General features: G+C 51.1%; 2 protein-coding genes across 3 annotated transcripts; one reads left to right on the top strand and one right to left on the bottom strand.

Moving 5' to 3' along the window:
- Positions 1-833: 833 nt before the first annotated feature.
- Positions 834-5,003, top strand: TRMT112 (tRNA methyltransferase activator subunit 11-2). Its single transcript, XM_044448599.1, has 4 exons — positions 834-968; positions 2,800-2,901; positions 4,443-4,535; positions 4,750-5,003. The coding sequence occupies exons 1-4, from the start codon at positions 888-890 to the stop codon at positions 4,849-4,851; spliced, it is 378 nt and encodes a 125-aa protein (XP_044304534.1). The 5' UTR covers positions 834-887; the 3' UTR covers positions 4,852-5,003.
- A 1,157-nt stretch (positions 5,004-6,160) lies between these two features.
- ESRRA (estrogen related receptor alpha) lies at positions 6,161-20,337 on the bottom strand. 2 transcript variants are annotated; one of them, XM_044448595.1, is made up of 8 exons: positions 20,177-20,337; positions 16,434-16,779; positions 13,548-13,664; positions 12,499-12,624; positions 11,564-11,731; positions 10,345-10,614; positions 7,751-7,947; positions 6,161-6,422 (listed from the first exon to the last, which is right to left on the bottom strand). In XM_044448595.1, exons 2-8 carry the CDS (start codon positions 16,765-16,767, stop codon positions 6,252-6,254), a joined length of 1,383 nt encoding a protein of 460 aa, XP_044304530.1. In that variant the 5' UTR covers positions 16,768-16,779; positions 20,177-20,337; the 3' UTR covers positions 6,161-6,251. The 2 variants fall into 2 exon arrangements, with proteins under 2 accessions (XP_044304530.1, XP_044304532.1); XM_044448597.1 differs by lacking the exon at positions 6,161-6,422 and having other exon boundaries at positions 6,547-7,947.
- Positions 20,338-20,413: the final 76 nt, after the last annotated feature.

Below are 20,413 nucleotides of genomic sequence, written 5' to 3'. Positions count from 1 at the left end.
TTCTAAATAAATAAACAAGTGCCGCTGAAATCAGTGAGAGCTGACTCCCCGGTAAAGCCGAGATGCAATGCTATAAGTGTCTGAGTAAATGCGCACAGCGTCAGGCGAATAACACTAGTCTTCTTGGAAGTAAGCCTCATTGACTTCGGTAAACCTGCTGCGTCCAGTCCCACTTTGTGGGTGTTTTGGGTTTTTTTTAGAAAGATCCACTGCTTTCACTGGGGTTTACTTCCAAGGACGGGTTGCCATTTGACTTACACAAATTTAATCTTGGACTCAGTGGGGTTTACATTCAAGTAAACATACGTTCAATAGTTGCAAGGCTGAGATCAGATGCAAATATTCATTTTATGAATTATGTTTTAAATTTCTAAACTCTCCGCGAGGCGAAGCTCGGTTGACAACACTGCGTATTTCCTTGTAAATCTACTGTACTTCGCGGGATTTACTTCTGAGAAAAGTAATTATCCTCTTTGCAGGATAATGTTACGTTAATTTGCCTTGAAACTGACCGCAGAGGAAATCTATTCGCAAAGATTTGCTTTGATTTGCGGAGCCTAATGTGTGATTTTCAACAAGCTTTCCTATTTCCTATTGACTTCACCCTTTGCAGACTCCTAGCACTAAATCCATTTCCACATGGCTTGCAAACGACCTTGGCAAGCAAACAAGAAAACAGCCAACCGCACGTGGTCCGCAACTTAAAAACAACAACAAAACTCACCATCCGGAACAATCGTACGCGCGGGTCGCGTTTCCCAGGCGCGGAAAGGACGCAGCACACGGCCGCCGGAAGCGGGCGGGCAACGCCACTTACCGTTGAGCAAAACCGGAAGTGCTTCTGATCACACGGGCATGCGCACACGCGCCTCTCTCGCTCTGGAGACATGAAGCTGCTGACCCACAACATGCTCACTTCTCACGTGCGGGGAGTGCGCGCCGGGGGAGGATTTCCTCTTCGGATCCAGGTGAGGGGGGTTTCCAGATCTGCAGTATAGAGGAGGAGGTGTAAAGATTTCAAGCAGCGGCCACGCTTCACCCTCCTCCTCGGCCAGAGTCTTTCTTAGAGATGCCCCGTAATTTTGGGGGTCGAGAAATAGCATCGGTAAGGTGCTTGCTCTGCCCGGGTCAGCAGCCACCCTGCGGGTAGACCGTGATGATTTATAGCCTGCTTTTCCTTACGATCGTGCCAACCTTGCAGTTCGGAAGCATGCAGATGCAAGTAGGTGGAAAGGTACCACTTCGGTGGGCAGGTAGCAGCGTTCCGTGCACTTCGGTGTTTAGTCATGCCGGCCACACGACCACCGAGACTGTCTGCAGACCAGCGCTGGCTCCCTCGGCTAGGAAACGGAGAGGAGCACCGCCTGTTAGAGTCAGGCATGACTGGACTTAATGTCAAGGGGAAACCTTTACCTTTCCTTACAAAGCAGCTTACATCAACTCCTGCTCAATCTTAGCCCCGCAACAACAGCCCTGTGCGGTAGGTTGGGCTAAGAGTGACTGGCTCAAAGCCACCCAGTTGGCTCCATGGCCAAGCAGGATTGGAACCCAGATTGCCCCAGTCCCAGTTCCATGCTCTTAACCACTGCTCCATACTGGCTCTCTTTCCCACATCATTAGATCTTTGAGTGCCATATGCTTGGTTCCCCCCACCCCTTTGTATCCTCACAACAAACCTGCAAGGGAGGTTATGTTCAGAAATTATGGCTGGCCGTAGGGTCACCCAGTGCATTTCATAACTGGGTCTTCCCAAGATTCAGTAACATGAGGCCCTTCCAGAGCAGACCACCAGCTTGCCCAGTTCTGCATCCCGGCTTCCCACGGTGGTCACCCAAATGCCTCTGCGATGCCCAAAAGCAGGGCACAAGAGCAATAACTCCATCTTGCTGTTGATTTATCAGAGTGCTTTTTAGCAGCCTATGCAGCCTTTCCTGTTGTAACTGGCATCTGATCCTGGAAGTAGTCTATAGCCATTTCGACTAGTAGCCTAATTCTGCCCGAATTTCTCTCTTGCCTTTTATGTCTTTCAGAGCTGGTGTCTTCATCTTGTGGTAGTGAAATCCACAGGTTAACTGTGTAAAGACTCTTAGAATTCAAAATGCATCAGGATCAAAAAGTTGAAATAAATATTTGAATGAACTGCTGACAAGCACTCTGTGATACCTCAAACTCTGCTTTTAAAACATCAAAATTTTAAAAAGTGGCATCAGCAGAAAAAAGTAGATCCAAACTGGTAATATTATGGGAGTCCCCACTTGTACCCCTCCCCCACAAAAAGGAGATTTACTAGCTATTTTAAAACTAGGGTTATTCCACAAGGTTTCACGGTGTTGAAATTCAAGCAGAGCCCAAAGGAGAATTGAAATCCATGCCTTTCTACTTTGGCCTGCAACAGAAGCTAAAATATGTGCCCAAAGATAAGCTTGGATACTGGAAGATTAAACCCACTCTCTTCTGTAGGTAATAGCAAATTGTGTTCTGGAAATCCAGGAGGATATCCTTGCCAAAGAAAATGATTAAATAATGTTTTAAAAGAAGCTATTAAACCAGGAAGACTTCTTGCTAGCTGGGGAATGTAGGACTCTTTTTTTCTGTATCAACTTGCCTTGGTTCATGTCCTTAGTAAGTATATGGCTAAAATTAAATCTTGAACCCGGGACTTCATGTTGCAGGGGATATCAAGGGATCCTCAGTTGACATTCTCTTTCCCTCTCCCTCCCATGGGAAAGGAGGAGGAAGAAAGAGCGGATCATGGTTGGTGTCTAAAGTTTCTGTTCTTCCTCCATTTTCTTCCAACAGGCTACAGAGGTGAAGGTGAAGAATGTAGATTTCAACCCAGAGTTCATTGCCCGGATGATTCCCAAATTGGAATGGGGAGCTCTGGTGGAAGCAGCTGAGAGTGTGAGTCACGGTTGTTGGGCTAGGGGGCAGAATGGAAAAGAAAAGTGCAACCTAGGAACGTCAGAAGGGCCTTGCTGAATAAGACCAGTACTCCTCTCTTGATTTCTCCAGTCTCCTTTTAAAGCCATCCAAATTGTAGCCAGCACTACATCTTGTGGAAGTGAGTTCCAGAGTCTGTATTTACCTGTCCTGGCTGGATCAGCCTCTCTAGTTCAGCGTTCAGCCTGCACAGTGGCAAAGCAGATGCTACGGGGACCTTGCAAGCAAGACGTGAGCCCAGTGGCAACTTCTTGCTTACGCTCTCCAGCAACTGGTGTTGAAAGGCATCTACGTCAGTCACTGGAGCGTCTGCATTGTCTTAACTGGTCAGATCCTCCATGAATCTGCTTCTTCTTGCTCAGCTGCAACTGATGGCTACATTTTCCTTGTATGTTTAGACATTTTAGTGGTGCTTTGCATTTCCTTAACTTTGCCATAAGCAACTCAAGAATCTGCACTGAAAGGTACACTGATCTGAGAACATTATGCTAATCAAATGCTATAGAAACACTTTAATTAAAGCTAAATGGAGAGGCAGTGTGGTGCAGTGGTTATTGTTGGGCTGGGATTAGAGAGGCTTGGTTCAAATCACCACTCAGTCTGTTGGGTGACGTTGGGCTTCAGCCCTAACAAGATTGCACTGAGGATAATGTGAAGAGGATTGTTTGAAGCACCCAGGGTTTCTTGCAGGAGAAAAGGTGAGATATCAATAGAATTAGTAAATCATGAAATAAGCCAACTTTTATTGAGTGGACTGGATAAGTTGGTTGAAATTTTTCTACATCCAGTGCAGAGACATAATTTTTATTTTTGGTTGTGGACCTCATTCCTTCAGGAGAATCTTCTTATTAATAAATGCAGTAATAAATAAAATAATCTACCAGGGTCTGTATGCCATCTGTATGCCTTCTTGCTCCTTTCTGTTTCTTTCTCTGCTGCCAGCAGGCTGCTGGGGGCAGCAGGAGAGAAGGATCTTGCCAGAGGTCTCAACCGATTATCAGCTTGCCAAGAGCTCTTGAAATTAGGCTAAGAGCTGTAGATGCTTGATCCAGCAGAGGAAGGGGAAAGATACCAAGGCGTGGTGCATCAGAGGTTTATTTGGTGGAGAAAAAGGTGAGGGAGGATAGGATATTGGCACTTTCCAGACAGTGAATGTGGTCTTAAGGTAGGAAAAAATCCAGTGAAAATCCAGGGATAATATAGAAGTGTGAAACTGTAGAACTACTCAATCTAGTGCAAAGGAAGGATCCTTACCTCCTATCGGAATGGCCATCTGGTCGCTGGCTATGGGAGTTGTAGTGCAAAGTATGTGGAGCGCTGCAGTCTGGAGGATTTTGTGAAGTCGGATCAAGCTCAGCCTCGTCTTCTGCCACTCCCGGGCAACCAAATGCTACCAAGAATTTATCAGTGGGGTAAAATTTCCAGTATCCCGATTAAGTGATTTTGACCCCTCGCCTTTGCAAAAGCGAACCAACCTGTCCTTTCGCACACCCCTTTTGCAGCTGGGCCAACGATCGGACTTGCCTTCAGAACTCATCCCCGACTACAAGGATGATGAGAATTTTCTTCGGAAAGTGCATCATGTGTTGATGGAGGTAAGAGACCCTCCTGTTCGTCCAGGTTTTCACCTTGTGGCCAACAGAATCTCTCTTCAGGCAAATAGGATGCAGTTGGCCTTTTCTAGGAATAGAATTTAAGCTGCTTTTCTTTTTAATGCCATAGTGTTCCTCTCTCGTGCCTGTTTTCGACCCCAAAAGCAGGCTGCCTCTCCGTTTACCCACAGCTTATTTGAAGTTTCTTCTTTTGCAGGTGGAGGTGGTGGAAGGTGTCCTGAAATGCCCAGATACTGGACGCGAGTTTCCCATAACTAAGGGCATACCCAACATGTTGTTGAGCGAAGAAGAAACATGAACTGGTTTTGTGTTGAAGCGAGGCTTGGGTGACCTCTTCCTGTGGAAGGGAAAGCCCTATTTTCTTTTCTTTGGGGGAATGAGACCCTCTGGTCATGTTCCAGGTTGTTGTTTTCTGCATGGGCATAAATAAATCTCTTTTCTTAGGCAGAAGAAACTGCAGTGGTTTAAATGTGCAGGAGTTTGCTAGGCCATCACCATCTGCTGCGTTGATCTCTTTCACCTCTCAACCTTTAAACTTTTCACCAAGACTGCCCAAGACGACACAGTGTGTTTAACCATGCTGGGAAATAAGACGGGAGGCAACCTATGGCTTTTGACTGTAGCCTCACTCGGTACCGGCTTTGGTCCTGCCTCTTGCTGGCATGTGCCCTGAAGAAGCCGAATTTTATGAGGGAATTCCCCACCTCTATCATAGAACCTGGAGCTGACATAATGGACTGCAAGAATATACTCTGTAGGGAGAACACACTGTTTTGGAGTGCTCTCAACATTATACTGAATGAAACACCAACTCTTTGCTTGCTGAAAGCTAACACAGCAGGAATAAAAGATTCTAGATCACAAGGAGGGAACCCTTGGCTTCCCAGATGCTGGACGACTGTAATACCCGTATTTGACTACTGGCTGGGGCTGGTGGGGGTTGGAGACAATTATCTGAGGAGTGGGCACAGGTTCCCTGCCCCCCGCTTTAGCGCTAACTGCTGTCTCCCTTGTGCATTAAGGTTTGGCATGATATATGGTGTCTTTTCATCCGGGGCAGCTTTGGAAAAAAGCTTTCCTTACCTGCAGCCTCTGGTGGTACAGTCCTCTGCTGCCATGCTCCTGCAGCCCGACATCCTGCCCCTTCACCGCTGGAGTCTTTCTTAGCCTTTAGTTGGAGGTTAATTTCCTCTCCTGACCTTCAAGAATCAGATGGGAAAGAGTGCCATTTTCATGGTGCTCCCAGTGACTACTAGGATGCTCTGGCTTGCGGCTGGTTGCATGAAATTACCAAGTTTCAAATTAGAAGGGGGTGTGGAAGGATCCTAACAGCTTTGCCAGCTCAGGGAAGTAGCTCTTGAAATGTCTGTTACACACATGGGGGGGGGGGTGTGGGGAACGAGTTATGTTCCCAGCACACCAAATCTTTTGAAGCAATATTCCCTGAACTGGCACCCTCCAAGAGTTTTGGCCTGAACCGCCGTAATTTCCAGCAGAGGCACAGCCTGAGGAAAGTTACTTGGGCAAAACGGGGAGCTCATTTCTCCTCTGCCTGGTGTGTTTTTCTCCAGCATCACAGCAGATACACAAGAAGACAACAGACATCATCAGTTTTGTTTAGGCTGCGGCAGCCTTTTTATAATTTGTTCGGTAATAGAGCTCTCTATGAATGTGTATGTGTAGCCGCCTATACACAAATCAGAGGTATTTATAATTATGTACACACACATAATTTAATACAAAAAAGAAGAAAAAAAAACCACCTCCAGCGACTCTTCTGCCACCTTCCTCCCCCTTCCCCAGGAGGGCAAAGGAGGCTGCAGCCCTGCCCCTGGGGGAAGTGAGCCAGAAATGGGGTAGATCTTTTTCCTGCAACAAATATACAATAAAATATATTGCTATGTACACGGCTCTCAGCTTTAGGCCATGCAGCCTCCCTCCTTGGCTTAGCGACTAGGAAGGGGATTGAGGGGGAAATGGGAAGAAGTGTTGTTTTTATTGCTTTGGACAGAAGATAGTGTTGGTATGATGGGTCTCGGGAGGGGGGTGGAGGAGAGAGGAAATCACACCTGAAAAAAAGCAGAATTGCCTTTTTAACTATTGCTACGAGGGAAATAAGTGAAGAGACTTTGCCGGATGGAGCACTAAAGGCCCTGCCTTTCCCTTCTGCAGGGGCTGCCTCCACCATTAACAGCCACACACAGAAGTTAAGGCAGGCTCCATGCAAAGCACAACGTAAGACACTCGCCCCACCCTCAATCTTATTTTATTGCTCAAAAGTGATAATGCGACATTCCCAGAGGGAGGGAGGGAGGGAGGCAGCCTTGCGGGGGGGGGAGAGTGCCCTTCCCCTGAGAGATGCCCAACAAAGACTCAGAAGCGAAGGGACAGAAGGCAGGCCAAGGAATGCTGGGGTCCCTCTGCCCACCTCCTGTCTCCCTCATGATGCCGAGGGGCATAAAGCAATGAGGCTGCTCTTATGCCCCAGGTTAAGGTGCGTTTGGTTGGGCCCAGCCCAGGGATGAACAGAAGGTAGGTTCTGGGGGTGAGGAAGGGGCTGTCCAAAGAAGAACAGCTCGATGCAAGTGTGACATCCAGGCCTTCCACGCATGCCCGTCGGTAGCTACACCGGGGGCGGGGGGGGTGGCGAGAACACGCGGCTCAGCCCCCGTCCCCAAACCCACACGCGCACTCCAGTGCCCAATCCTTCATGCCACGCTATTCTAATATGGCTTCCAGGCTAGAGCTACAGTAGCTAATACCCCTCCGCAAATTAATAAATTAAAATCAAAAGTATGGCTTCCGTGTGAATGTCGAAACGTTCTCCACCTCCCCCCCCCCCATGCGTCAGTCCCACCCTTATGCCCAGGAAGGTTCGGCTCTCTGGCTGGGTTGAAACCCTTCTCCGCTGCATCCCTGGCGGGCGTTTCCTTGATGTCGGCCTCAGTGCGAAGCAATGGGCAATTATTACGGCTGTGTACACTGAAATGCCTGGAACATTGCGCAGATGAGCAGCGGCGAGGGTGCCGGGGGAAGGGAACCAGGCCTCCGTCTGCCGCGCCGCGCCCGCCCCTGATCATCTGCGCCGTGCCCCGCCGTGCCCGGGCTCCCCCAGCTCCCCGGATCCTGCCCCCTGGCCTAAGCTTTCAGTCCATCATGGCCTCCAGCATCTCCAGGAACAGCTTATGCATGGGCACCTTGCCCTCCAGTTTGAGGCTGTAGAAGTGGTGGAGGACGCGGGTGGCCGTCTGGCGCAGCAGGGGCAACGTGAGGAGGAGGCGTCCGGCCCGGCGCGGTTCCTCTGGGCGGCGCGATGCCTCGTATTCCAGAAGGGCCTCGTGCAGCACATCCCGGAGTCGCTGCACAGCCGCCATGTCTTCAATGTGCACGGAGTCTGGAGAGAAGGAAACACATGCGACAATGCAGCAACGCGATCTTTAGGAGTCCCTGAATGGGACAGAACGGACCCAAAGCAAAAGTCCCCACCCTGCCACCGTGCAAGACCCTCTTGCGGAAGCTACTCCTGGTGCTCTAAAGCGCAAACCGAAACAGCACAGAAACCTGGCTTTTATTCCACTTGCTGTGATATATCTGCACCACGCTTCAACATCGGTTTGTTTACCAAATTGAAGGCTGCAAATGCCATCGCCCAGACAAAAGACAACAGGAGAATAAACTTCAGCTGCAAATGCCAAAACGGTAATTAAACTTCAGCATAAACAACAGATCACGGCGTTTTGAAAAGGCGCCTGAATTTAAGTAACAGCAAGCTCTAGCAACCAATGCAGAAGTCTCTGGTGAGCCTCGCCTTACAGGGAAGATTGAGACCGGCTTTTCAAGCAAAGGATTGGTCTCAATGGCTTTCTGGGTTTCAGACAGAGGCATACATCTGGGGCTTAGTGTGGGGTAGGCTGAGGTAGGAAAAGACCACTTCTGGTAGCCATATAACGGATGGGGAAACTGCGGAGCCAGGTTTGTCCGCTGGGCTTGGGTTGGGAAGAGCAAACAGTGGTGACTGGGTAATATATTTTGTTAGGACCAACTGACGCCCAAGAAGCAAGACCATACGCCACAGGTTTAGAGGTGCAGGTAGACCGAAAGGAGAACATTAAGTCCATACAGAAGAGCAGAGAAAGCAAAGAAAACAATGGGTTGGATTCAGATTCCAGTTGAATCAATTGTCCGGATTTTCCCCTGACAGTCCCTTGAAATCCTTTCAAATGAGGTGAGCTTTGGTATGTGTGGAAAAGAAGGGGGGAGGGTCCCTAAAAGGAGGCAGAGGGATGTTTTGCAAGCAAAGGCCTTCATCCTGGATCCAACCCCATGTGCTCAACATAACAGTCAGTTTCAGTCAAGCAAGATTAAATGCAATGCCTTTGAAAAGGAAACAGCCCATCCGCACCAGGGAAACTTGCCACGTGTCCACCCATTTACTCAAGTCAGGAAAATATTCAGAAAATGAAAGCCACCAATAAAATGGACAGGGAAGGAAAAGATTGAAATCATGCCCACTTCGCCTCTGCGGCCTGGTTCATGTGAAGGAGGGAAACGAAACTGAATGTTAACCTGGCGTGTCAATCTCAGTGCCTTGGTTTGAACGCTGCAAGGTGAAGACAGAATGCCTGCGTCTCATGTTTTGTTTTGAAGTCCCTAAGTAAAAGAGCTAAAATCTCAGAACAGGAGCAGCTCTGGTCTCCTAAAGACTCCAACCCCGGAAATCAAAAGCAGCCAAATGAAAATCACCAAGCAAAGGAATATTTTTAATAGGGAGCAATGCTTAGCTGCACAGCTCAATTTCTAAAATGATTCACAACACCCCTATTGCTTGCTTAATATGTTTTTATTTAAATAAAAAAATTTCAACCTATTGCTTGCTTAATATGTTCATTTTTAATACTTTCTGGAGTCTATTAGCTGCTTCAGATTAAGAACAAGGTGGATTTTTTTAAAGGAAATAGTGTAATAATCAGTAAAATAGTCTCTCTTTCTGCTTTTTAAGTGAGTCTTTTTCCAAATAGAAGTGTTCAACTGAAAACCTAAAAGGCTAAAACATTTGGGATTTTCTTATTTGCAAGAGGAGATGAGAAACAACCATGATCAAACCTTCTAAACTTATGTGGAGTGTGGGGGAGAGTTAAATTCTTTCCCCCCTTTCATAATACTTGGGGTTGTTCAAGAAGGAGATGGGTTGGAGTCAGAAAGTGACACCACGCAATGCCTAGTAAGTTATGGAGCTCACTAGAGGGTTTTAAAGGGGGATTAAACAAATCCAGGGAGGATGAATTTGATTTGCCGCGACAGCTGCCTGACGTTCAGAGATCTGAAGCAGCACACCTCTCTGAACCAACTGAACAGCGAGAGAAGCAGAAAAGGGCTGCGGCCTTCATGACCCAGGTGTGAACTTCCTATCGTGAAGTGGGGCCCGTTCAATGTTTGCGCAGGGCCTCTGCAAGGTGGGTCTCCTCTTGAGTCAGTGAACCCCCCTCCCCTGGCCATCTTTAATTTCCCATGAAGTGATACACCAGCCTTCCCCGAACAGGTGTCCGGCAGATGAGTGGGACTGCAATTCCCAGCAGGCACACATCCAGAGGATACCAGGTCGGGAAAGGCTGAGATGGGGGATGTCAGGAGACTGCAAGAATTTTAGAAGGGTGGCTGGATCCTGCTGCGACGCTAGCAGCTGTCTGGAGAAGCTGGGAGCTCACGTCCTTGAGTAATTCTTTATCCCGTGTGTTCTGCTTTTCGGGACTTCTCCCCTCCCTGACCCCACACAGCCAGAATGGAGACTCACCTGAGTTGGCGAGTGCCAAGGCCTTGAGAAGCACGTACTCTTCGCGCTCCAGGCGCAGGGCCCGGTACTTGCGCACCAACTGCAGGACAACCCCGCTGAGCTCCAGCAGCCCGGCCGTCCGTGCTGCCTCCTCATCGAGGGCAAAGTCCTCCGCAAAGACAATCTCATCCTCGCAGGGCAGCGAGCGCCAGGCGACCCCTAGCAGCAAAACCTCCAGCCACACGCTCTGCAGCACAGACATCTGGTCTGCCAAGGACAGTGCTGGGAACCCTGCGCCAGGCAGCGGAGAACAGGAAATAAAGAGGTCGAAGGGGGGATTAATTCAGGTTTGGAAACCAGCTGCTAATCGCCTAGGGTGAGCATGCATAGCCTCCAAGCAACCAGAAATGTCTAAAATGGGTGTGCTTGTGCAGGCAACCCTCTTTGTGCAATTTCTGAAAGGATACAGTTGAGGGAGAAATGCCACCTGCAGATCCAAGGAAGGAAGGGATAAAACATAAGGCAGTATTGTTGAAAAATTGGGGGAGGCTAACAACAGAGGCTGCTGTTAAAAGAGGTCATAATATGCTCAAGTCAGATCCACTTCACCAAAGGTCTGATTCTTACCCGTATTTAACTAAGGTCCCAGGGCAGTTGCCAAAATGAAGAACACGATGGCATCACAACCGTGTGCTATCAAAGAATAAACGAGTCGCTCCCAATGTCAGGTGGACACTCAAATTCTAAGTGGTTCCAGAAGGCCGAGCAAAAGAAAAAGCGCTGGAAAGAGAGTGGCTTAGGAGCCCGGTTGCCACTTGCCCTGTAAGGCTTTATCACAAAGACCCAGCACTAGGGCTCTGACCATCTTTCGGCCCAAAGGCCCAATTCAGTTCCAGAGAAACCCTTTGGGAGCTACGGTCCAGCTGTGGACAGGGCCAGAATAGCACAGATTAGCCTGCTACGTCTTCAAGCTATTCCGCCAGGAACTAGCCCTCAGGGGAGGCATGTTAAGCTTTTATGAGAGGCACAAAATCCAGCAAATCACAAAAGGGATAGTGGTCGGGGGACAGAGGTCTCTGGAATCCTACTGGAGACCCTCACGAGCCGGATCGGGAGCCCGGGAGGCCCTGCATGTGCCCACTCCTGTTCCAGCACCTTGGACTGAGTTCGAAACCCACTGGAAGCTGCTGCGACCTGCAGCGACACAACACACGCAAGCTTAGCCAACCCCCTCTCTCACCTGGGATGTTTTTAGCCCAGCCAATGATAACCACGATCTCCCGGTCGGCCAGATCGCACAAAGTGCTCGCCGCCTTGGCGGGGCCATCGGGAAGTGCAGGATCAGGCATGGCGTAGAGTTTTTCGGGTTCCGCCACCAGTAAATGCGACACCATGGTGTTCATTGGAGCTGTGGGCAGGGCAGTGGGGGGACGGAGAAGAAAAGCAGAAACATGACAGGAGAGGCTCACATCTCGTAGCACTTGATACATGTGGGTGCGTGGCAAAGCGGAGAGCTGGAATCACATGGCTGGAGGTTCGCTTAGATTACGAAGCACGAATGAGAAATAACTACCCCCCTACTTGTGGAAAGCTAGCCTGCCTTTCTCTCCAAGATGCTCCTTTCTCATGTACCGGGAATCTACTCTATATACCAGAGCATCTGAACCGTGCCGTGTCTTTCCTCTCCCGAACAGGGAGAGGTAACCACAAAAAATACCCCTGGCCTACACTCTCTGCTGCCGGTTGGGGTTGTGCCACCCAAGTTGCCATGGCGATGGGCATGCTTCACTTAAGAAACCGCATCCTGGGGGAAAATTCTGCGCAACTTTTCCTGCCTCTTCTCTCATTCTCCCTCTCTGGCTGGCCGTTTGCCTCCTTCCTGGGGGACAAAGCCAGTGAGCGTTCCTGTGTCCCAGGGATGCCAGAAGAGCCACAGTGGCTCCTGGAGGCCAGGGGAGAGGCAAGGGAGCACGGCCGCAACTGGGCAAACTTTACGAGCGTGAGGCCCTCTTTCTCCTTTATAACCCCAGGCATCTGAGGCCCGGGTGGTTCCCGAATTCAGCAGAATGCAGCCCAGCAAACGTTCCATTTTGAGTCGCGCCCCAAATTCCGGATCCCCCAAAGAGGAGGAAGCGCCGCGATCTGGAGGCGCCCCGTGCCTTCATCGCCACTCACCTTGTTTCTTGGCAGTCGCCGTGGCGATCTGCGGGGTGACGAAGGCGCTGGGGTAGGTGGCGCCCTCCACCTCAGGCCGGCGCTTGTACTTTTGGCGGCCCCCTCGTACCCGGTCTAGACGTACCCCTGAAGAATTGGTGGCCAGGATGGGGGCAAGGAAGAGAGAGAGAGGCGTTAGAAGAGGAGAAACAAATAGGCACGACCATTCCACACGTTTTCCAAACTTCAACTGACCAGCCTTAGCTTTGGCCACTCTTACCCAGAAGTCCTTACTACCCAAAACACGCTTAGCCAGAAGTCCTTGCTTGGCAGAGCACTGAAACGGGTGGATGATGCCATCCGAACCGGTATCGAGAAGCGTCCTGCGCAGGCTGCTTTGAGTGCAAAGCCGTTTTTAATCTCTTCCTGCTCTTCCTTCACCCTCCCTCCCCTTTCTTCCATAGCCACCCTATTTTTAAATACCAAGTCAGATCTGGGTCCATCTGGCCCAGTATTCTTTGCCCTGACTGGCAGCACCTCTCAGAGGGGGGTTCTTCCCTAGCCCTGCCTGGAAAGGCTGAGAATCAAACTTGAGCCTTTTCCATGTGCGAAGCAGGTTTCTGCCAGAGAACTGCGGCTCTTTTCGCATCCTTCTGTACACCTCCCCTGACCTCCATCCCGGTCTCCCCTCGGGAAGTTTAGGGGTGCCAAAGCTCTTTCAGTCCAAGGATTAAATTCAAGGTCTCGTGGGATGCATTCCAGTGGTGCGTGAGGTTGAGCGCAAAAGGACAGGGGCCAAAAAAACCAAACACACCAGCATTTTTCAGCCTAAAACTCAGCCTGCCAGTCGAGGGGCCTTCGTCTCAACTTTTTAGGATGGGGAAAAGCTACGCAAAAGCAGGGAAACTCCCAAGTTGGGGAAAAGATGAAGGGCCTTGGAAAGGCAATACTGGACGAACTAACTTGGGTGGACCCCGTTTGTCCGGCCGGCCCGATGTTCAATGTCTGTGCCCCAAACCACATTTATTTTTATTTATTATTTGATATCTAGCCCACCCCCGTAGTCAGACCTTCCTTGAGCATGCCCACGCGCAGGCACTTGGTGAAACGACACGCCTGGCAAGCTTTCCGGCGCCTCTTGGTGATTTCACATTCGTTGGTGGCTGGACAACTGTACTCGATGCTGCCTAAGAGAAGGAGAGACAGAGATAACGAAAGAGAGAAAGGGCTACAAGGTCTAGAGAGAGGGATCTGTGTTAGCCCGCTGCTAACAAACCAAGAGTCCAGGAACACTTTAAAGCCCCTGAACACTTCACAGTTTTCTTTCTGCGATTTCCTTTCCTTTTGTTCTGTTCTATTTCACAACAGACCAACATTTACTATACATCTTCATGCACTCTGGGGAATGACAAACGTCCAGCTTCATGTACACACTGCTGCGAGTTCCAAGCGGGTGATGGCTGACCGAAAAATAGATCTTGGGTTGCAGTGTACAACTCAGTAAAAATACTAAAAGTAGGCTACTTTTTTCGTACTGAAAAAGGTGAATTCTGCATAGGGGGCCATTTGAAAAGGAATCAGAAATAAAGCCGCTGATGCCAGAATGATTTTAGACCAAGGCTGGGCAACTTGTGACACTCCAGATGTTTCCTGGGAGCTGCAGTGAGGGATCATGGGAGCTGTAGGCCTAAACAATGGGGGGATATGTAAAAGAGCAAAAGATGCACTTGTGCATCACAAAAATACGAGAGGGAGAGGGAGAGAGAGAGAGAAAACCTTGTTACCATTTTGTATTACTCTTACTCGACCGAGTATTCCCACATTGGAAGGCCAGGCGTTGTCCAATGCTGCCTTATAGGAATACCATGGACAGTTTGGGTTGCTACTCCTCAAAAAAAGATATGGCTGAGCTGGAGATGGCGAAGGGCAACAAAACGTCAAGGGACGGGAGCAATTCCCACAGGGGTGAGTCACCACATCTGGAGCCTTTTAACTTCGAGAAAAGGCAAGTCCAAGGGAACATGGCTGAAGCTAATAAAGTATGTATGGTGCGCAGAATCTGAATAGGATGACATTTCTCTCTTGCTCTCATTCTGCTAAATCTTGGGTCCTCCAGTGAAACAGTGGGAGACCCTCGAGAGACAAAAGGAAGGGCTTCTTTGCAAGTGCATAGTTAAACGGCGATCTTGGTAAACTTGCTGCTGGCCAACAACTGGCATGGCTTTGAAAATGGATCAGGCAAACTCACTGGAAGAAAAGGCTGTCAAAGGCTGCCAGCGACTGATACTGGCTGACTGGCGTTTGGGCCGCACAAGGAAGAGATGTGGCCTTCTAGGAATGCCTGGAGGGATGGATTTGATCTCTTTTAATTACTGCTTCACGTGGAGGAAGACAGCAAGGGAGAAAGCGCTCATCATCATGACGGCAGGTTTACGGTGTGGCGTAATGGCTAAGACCGTGGGACTGGGACTCGGGCGACCTGGGTTCTAGTAGCCACTCAGCCAACTGGGAGACTTTGGGTCAGCCACGGACTCTCAGCCCAACCTGCCTCACAGTGCCTGAGAACAGGAGGAGGAGAATGATATAAGGCACTTTGAGTTCTTTAAAAAAAGAAAAAAGGTGGGAGATAAATCTAATAAACAAACAAACAGGCCTCCTGGCTGGCTACTGCTGGGAACAGGAAATGGACAAAATGGATCGTTTTATGCTTATACCGCAGGAGCCCTGATTCAGCCCTATGGAAGCAGACAGGCTGTGGGGTCCAGGATTGACACAATTTAAGGAAGTACCGCTTTGCATAACACATAATTAACTTATGGAATTCCCCTGCTGCAAGATGAGGCAAGACCGCTTTGGCTGAAATAGCTTTTGCTTGCCTTTTTCTCCCCTCAACAAGAAGATAAATTTGTAGAGGAAGAAACCTCTGGTGTCCTTTTTATCCATAGTTGGACATTTTGTGGCCAGGATGTTCAGCAGTGGGGGGCAGGTTAAAGAAGTGGAGGATCTTGGCAGAACACCCTGAACCTCAGCCCAAGGAGCCTGAATTCTCTAAGGTGAAATCTATGTATGTTTAGATGGGGGGGGGGAAAACCTTGAATCTGTAGCATCTTCCTGTCATCTTCTGTCTAAACACGCACAAGTTTACACCCTTAAAAACGCTATCTTACACATGTTTGGACAGAAAACAGGCCTGCAACTCCCAGCATGCCTCAGTCAGTCTGCCTGCAGCATGTTGGGCATAGAAGGCTGCTTTTCTGTCGAGATGTGCCCCAAAGATATAAAATTGTATTTCTTCCTGGCGACTACCAATGTAAAATGTTTCCTGCACCCTTTTGCATATCAGAGGTGGGCACCATCTTTCAAGCAGTGGGCTGAATTCACTTTGGAAAAAGCCCTCCGGGGGTACAATCCTGGGTTCGGTGAGGCTCCCAAGATACTAAACATGCCAGCTTTAAGCATGGACCGCCAGCGATTCAGCCTGAGGAGCGGCATTTTGACTTTTGAGAACGGCAGAGGGAGTAGAAGGTCACCAAGAGGCAGGAAAAGGGCATACGGACAACCCTGTATTGTGGCCACATCAGGCCCATAGGCCTTAGGTTCCTCATCTTAGGTAACAGCACCGAAAGCAGAAGGAGTGGAAACCAAATGTTTAGGAAAAGGGTCTAGGACATGCCTGAAGGGGACAGGGTGGCCCCATGGGAACAGCTCTGTTGATCTGTACTCTCTAATACTTCAGTGCATCCCCAACCCGTCTGGCTGCAGAGGCAGCATCCTAATGAAGCTGAACTACCGGGAACGTGAGCTTCCCTGAGATGGATGTTTGGTTGTTTTCAAAACACAAGATGACCGATCAGATGCCCTCTCGATCCAGTCCAGAGGGGCTCTTCTTTTGCGTCAACGCCTTTGGGGGAGGGACGCATGGACATCACTTGTGGTGAAGGTGGGGGGGGGCGTACCTTGGATGGTTCGCTTGAAGAAGGCCTTGCAGGCTTCGCAGGATGCCACGCCGTAGTGGTACCCCGAGGCCACATCGCCACACACGAGGCACAGTCGCTTGGGCATGGAGCTCAGCATGTACTTCCCGCGCCCTGGAGGCTCGTCCGGGTCATCGTCGTGCCGGCGCCGGGACGCCCCTGTCCCGGCGGGCAGGGCCCCTGCAGCCTCAAGCTCTTGAGGAGCTCCGCTGGCACTGGTGTCGGAAGACCCGCTTGGGCTGTGCTGCGCGAGGCTGTCTGGGGACGCCGGCTCTGTCTTGATGAAGAACTCTGCTCGGCGTTCCCGGGACGACATGGCTGGAAGGAGCTGCGGGAAGGGGAAGCGAGACGGGACAAAAGGTAAAACCTGGCACTGGGCGCTGTGATCACTGTTGAGGAGCAGTGATTACAAAAGCATCCTGGGCCAAAGGCTGCCTTGGGATGAAGGGACCTGAGCAGGGAACCTCTCTTGGGCTGAGGGTGAAAGCCCAAGGGCAGGATGGTCGAGCACATGCAAAGGGGCCCTTTTGCCAATGCAAAAGAGAGAGGCCAACTTGCTCTTGGAATGTCTGCCTGCCAAGCCTGCGGTAGCCATGACGAAGAGGGCAAACTTGGATCCACTAAGTTTCATTTACCTGAAGGTGTCCAGTTGTGTGTGTGTGTGTGTGTGTGTGTGTGTGGTGTCCTCAGAAACAAAACACTGGCATAGCTCAAACTAATAAAAAGCCATTGGTCCATCCTGAATGGCGGACATTAGCTGCCTTTAAAAAAGCTACATCTTAAAAAAACTATCTGGTTGCTTATATTCATGATTAAAAGAGAAAGAAGAGGAAAACCACAGCTACAGCTTCTGCAGTCTCATAAAGTTAATGGTGAAAATTAAAGATGTGTTTTGGGAAAAAAACAACGTTGATCCATTTCTTGCTGAAAAGGACCCAAGGACTGCAACCAAGAACAGGATTGGGGTGCTTCTAAAGAGCGGACACTCAGGTGACCCCAAATCCTGCCCAGTCAGTTGGGGGTTGCTTTGTGTGTTCCACAAATCCACCAGCCCATCTGAAATCAGTGTGAGTTTTCAAGGGCACTTTAACCGACCAAGGGAAGGATGTCCCTGAGAATCTGTCGGGGGCTGGGGCTGGCCATGGGAAAGCAACAGTCCCACCATGTTTGCCAGTCTGGGCTGAGGGGGCAGAGGCTGCCTCTCCAGGTCGCCTGGCCACACTGGGTGAGCATCCCAATGGCAAAGCCATGCAATGGCGGAGCTGGGCCTCAGTCCCAATGGGCCCATCTGGGCTGTGGTGCCCCATTGCATCCTGGGAGGCAGGGGTGTACTCTCCCTGCCTCTACGGCTCACTCCGTATCTGGGGGTCAATACAAGGCGCTTTGGGGTCACAGCCTTCTTCCCACAGACAGATGTTTCTACAAACTCCCTCCAAAACCTAACATGTTTGGCATCTCTCTTCTGAAGGGGACAACATCCCCCTTGTGAGGCATTCTCCCACGCGAGCTAGGTGCTCCCCTCCCCCTAGGCATGACCCCCAACGCCCCATCCCCAGCTGCCGGCTCAGGCTCCAGCAACCAGCCATGGGCCCAGAACAGCTTCAAGGTCACTCCAGGGAGATACAATCAGGCGCCCCGGTGGCACTGCATGCAGCACACCCTCGCCACCTCCCGACCCATCGCCGCACTCCTGCCTGCTCCGAGTGTGGCAACAACCTGGGACATTGCAAGCTAAATGTCAGCAGCCGCAGGAGCAGCCTCCTGGCTCGGCCAACTGCCACCCGACGTCTCTTCCCTGCCACTACGACGCAACAGAGATAATGCACACCCCACTGTGAATTGCCTTCTCCTGCACAAACACACTTCTGATTTATAGACTACAGTCCACTGATTGAAGCTTTCCCCATACTTATCCGGGCTGTACTAGTATGAGTGGATTCTTGGTATCTCTCTTAGAATTTGGGGAAGGTGTAAAAAGCCATCACAGAGAACCATTTAACATAAATCATGCCCTGTTGGAATGACTTGTTCCCTGGTGTGGGTGCTGATTCCAGGATTTGAGGATACTACTCATAATGTTTCTTAAATACCTGTGATTAGTTACTTGGCAATAACAAGTTTGGTGCGTGACCAGAGCGCACCAGAAAAGCCCCGGGCCAGAGATAATATCCTACAACGAGGCGCCTGAAGTTCTTGCATTGCATCTTGTCCTACAGGAAGTCCCATGAACTTCTCTTCTCCACTTTTGCTACAGCAGTTGGAGAACCTTTGCCCCCTTTTACAAAGGTGCTTCATCCTTTACACAATCGGGAATGAAAATAGAGCTTACGCAAGGGGGGGGCAACGGACAGACAGGGGGCCTGGGCAACCCTGTTCAGGGTCTTCCCACTCCATCATGCATCCCTTGGTAACAAAATTGTATATTGTAATTCGTTTTATGTTTTTAATGTATTATATTTTAATGTTCTGTGAGCCACCCCGAGGCTTCGGCAAATGGGGCGGCATAGAAATTTTCTAAATAAATGAATAAAATAAAAACAAAATTGGCCTGGAAAAGTGTGTGTTTGTCTAATAGTGACACCTTCGTCTATTCTTGGCTGGAAGGGAAAAGAGCACTGCACACACACACACACACACACACACACACTAAGAAGTGACTCATGGCAGCCGTCAGGATCTGCCATGCACTCGTCTACACTCTTCTCCGCTCGCTTCCCCGGTGTGTGATGGTGCTCTAAGCTGAGCTCCACCATGGCCTCTCTTGCAGCGCTGGTGACCTTTGACCCCACCTTGCATGCTCTGGGCAACTGCCCCGGGGCCCTGCAGGCCACAGCACCCCCCAGTGGCCCGGCAGTGGGGTCGACTCAGCGGAGGCAAGGGGCACTCGTCTTCCATGCCTTCACCCTGGCGCACTGGAGTTTTCTGCCCATGCACAGGAACCTGCTTCCTGCTGTGCAGCTGAGGAGACGTCCACTGATCCTAGCAACCTAAAGGCAGGCACGCGGCGCCCGTGCAAAGGCTCAGCCCTCCTCCCCTGGCCTGGCCAGAGGAGCCCATGCGCACAGGCACAGACGCGCTCTGCCTCTCCTCCCAGGTCTGACCTCGCACACCCACCTCAAGCGGTCCCGGGCGCCCACCCCCTCCATGCAGGCACGGGGGTCCCACCTGGCACGGCACGACCGTAATCTCGCGCCTGCCTCTGGCCAAACCCGGCCAGCGTGCGCCTACGAGCAAGCCGCTGGATGCCTGTGCAAACGCCCGCGCCCCCTGCCGCACGAACAGGAGCGCCGCCGACGGGACACGAGAGAACATCCACACGAGCGCATCTGCGCCTCTTCCCGCTGCCTACGTATTTTTCCCACGATTCGTGTACACGGACGCACACGACCCCGGCAGCCCCAAGTCTGGCAAGGGGCTGCGCGTACGCCTGCCTGCCTGCCTGCCTGCCTCTCTTTGCCGGAGAGTCCTGGCGCACTTGGGGGCGCCAATGCGTCTGCCTCAGGCCGCCCCCCGCATGTTCGGCCCCCGCGGGGGCATCCCCTGGCCCCCCGCCTCCAGCGCCGGCCCCCCGCGGGCCACCCAGCCCCCTCGCCCCCCGATGGGCTGCACTTTCCCGCAGCGCGGTCCTCCCCACCTTCTCCTCCGGCACCAGTCACATGGAGCCAGGTTGGGGCGCGGGGGGAGGGCGATCCCGGCGCCCCCACCCAGCGAGCGCGGCGACTGACCTTGGGCGCAGACAAGGGCTCGGGGCGGCGGCTGGCTGGCGCGTCCGGCCGGGGGGCGGCTCAGTGGCCCCGCGCGCCGGGGACCGGCCGAGCCATAGGCTGGGGCTGCGCGCTCGCTCCTCGCTCCGGCTGTAGGACACAAAAGGACATCGCAACCCACTTCCTACTCGGCTTCCTCCAGCTGGCGGGGGCGGGGCCTGGGGTGAATATGCAGAGCAGGGGGCGGGGCGGCGCCGC

Source organism: Varanus komodoensis, unplaced genomic scaffold, assembly GCF_004798865.1.
Source record: "Varanus komodoensis strain SLA01 unplaced genomic scaffold, ASM479886v1 scaffold55, whole genome shotgun sequence".
In the NCBI taxonomy this organism is placed as follows: domain Eukaryota; kingdom Metazoa; phylum Chordata; class Lepidosauria; order Squamata; family Varanidae; genus Varanus; species Varanus komodoensis.
This window is presented reverse-complemented; position numbering and strand designations above follow the sequence as displayed.

What these genes read in the sequence shown, in the direction of transcription:
- ESRRA (XM_044448595.1), bottom strand. Translation starts at nt 16,767, where the DNA reads ATGTCGTCCCGGGAACGCCGAGCAGAGTTCTTCATCAAGACAGAGCCG. An exon ending in GGCGACTGCCAAGAAACAAG is followed by an intron (nt 11,732 to 12,498) that starts GTGAGTGGCGAT and finishes CCCTGCCCACAG; the next exon opens with CTCCAATGAACACCATGGTG. An exon ending in CTTGGCACTCGCCAACTCAG is followed by an intron (nt 7,948 to 10,344) that starts GTGAGTCTCCAT and finishes CCTTCTCTCCAG; the next exon opens with ACTCCGTGCACATTGAAGAC.
- TRMT112 (XM_044448599.1), top strand. Translation starts at nt 888, where the DNA reads ATGAAGCTGCTGACCCACAACATGCTCACTTCTCACGTGCGGGGAGTG. An exon ending in GATTTCCTCTTCGGATCCAG is followed by an intron (nt 969 to 2,799) that starts GTGAGGGGGGTT and finishes TTCTTCCAACAG; the next exon opens with GCTACAGAGGTGAAGGTGAA. An exon ending in TGCATCATGTGTTGATGGAG is followed by an intron (nt 4,536 to 4,749) that starts GTAAGAGACCCT and finishes CTTCTTTTGCAG; the next exon opens with GTGGAGGTGGTGGAAGGTGT.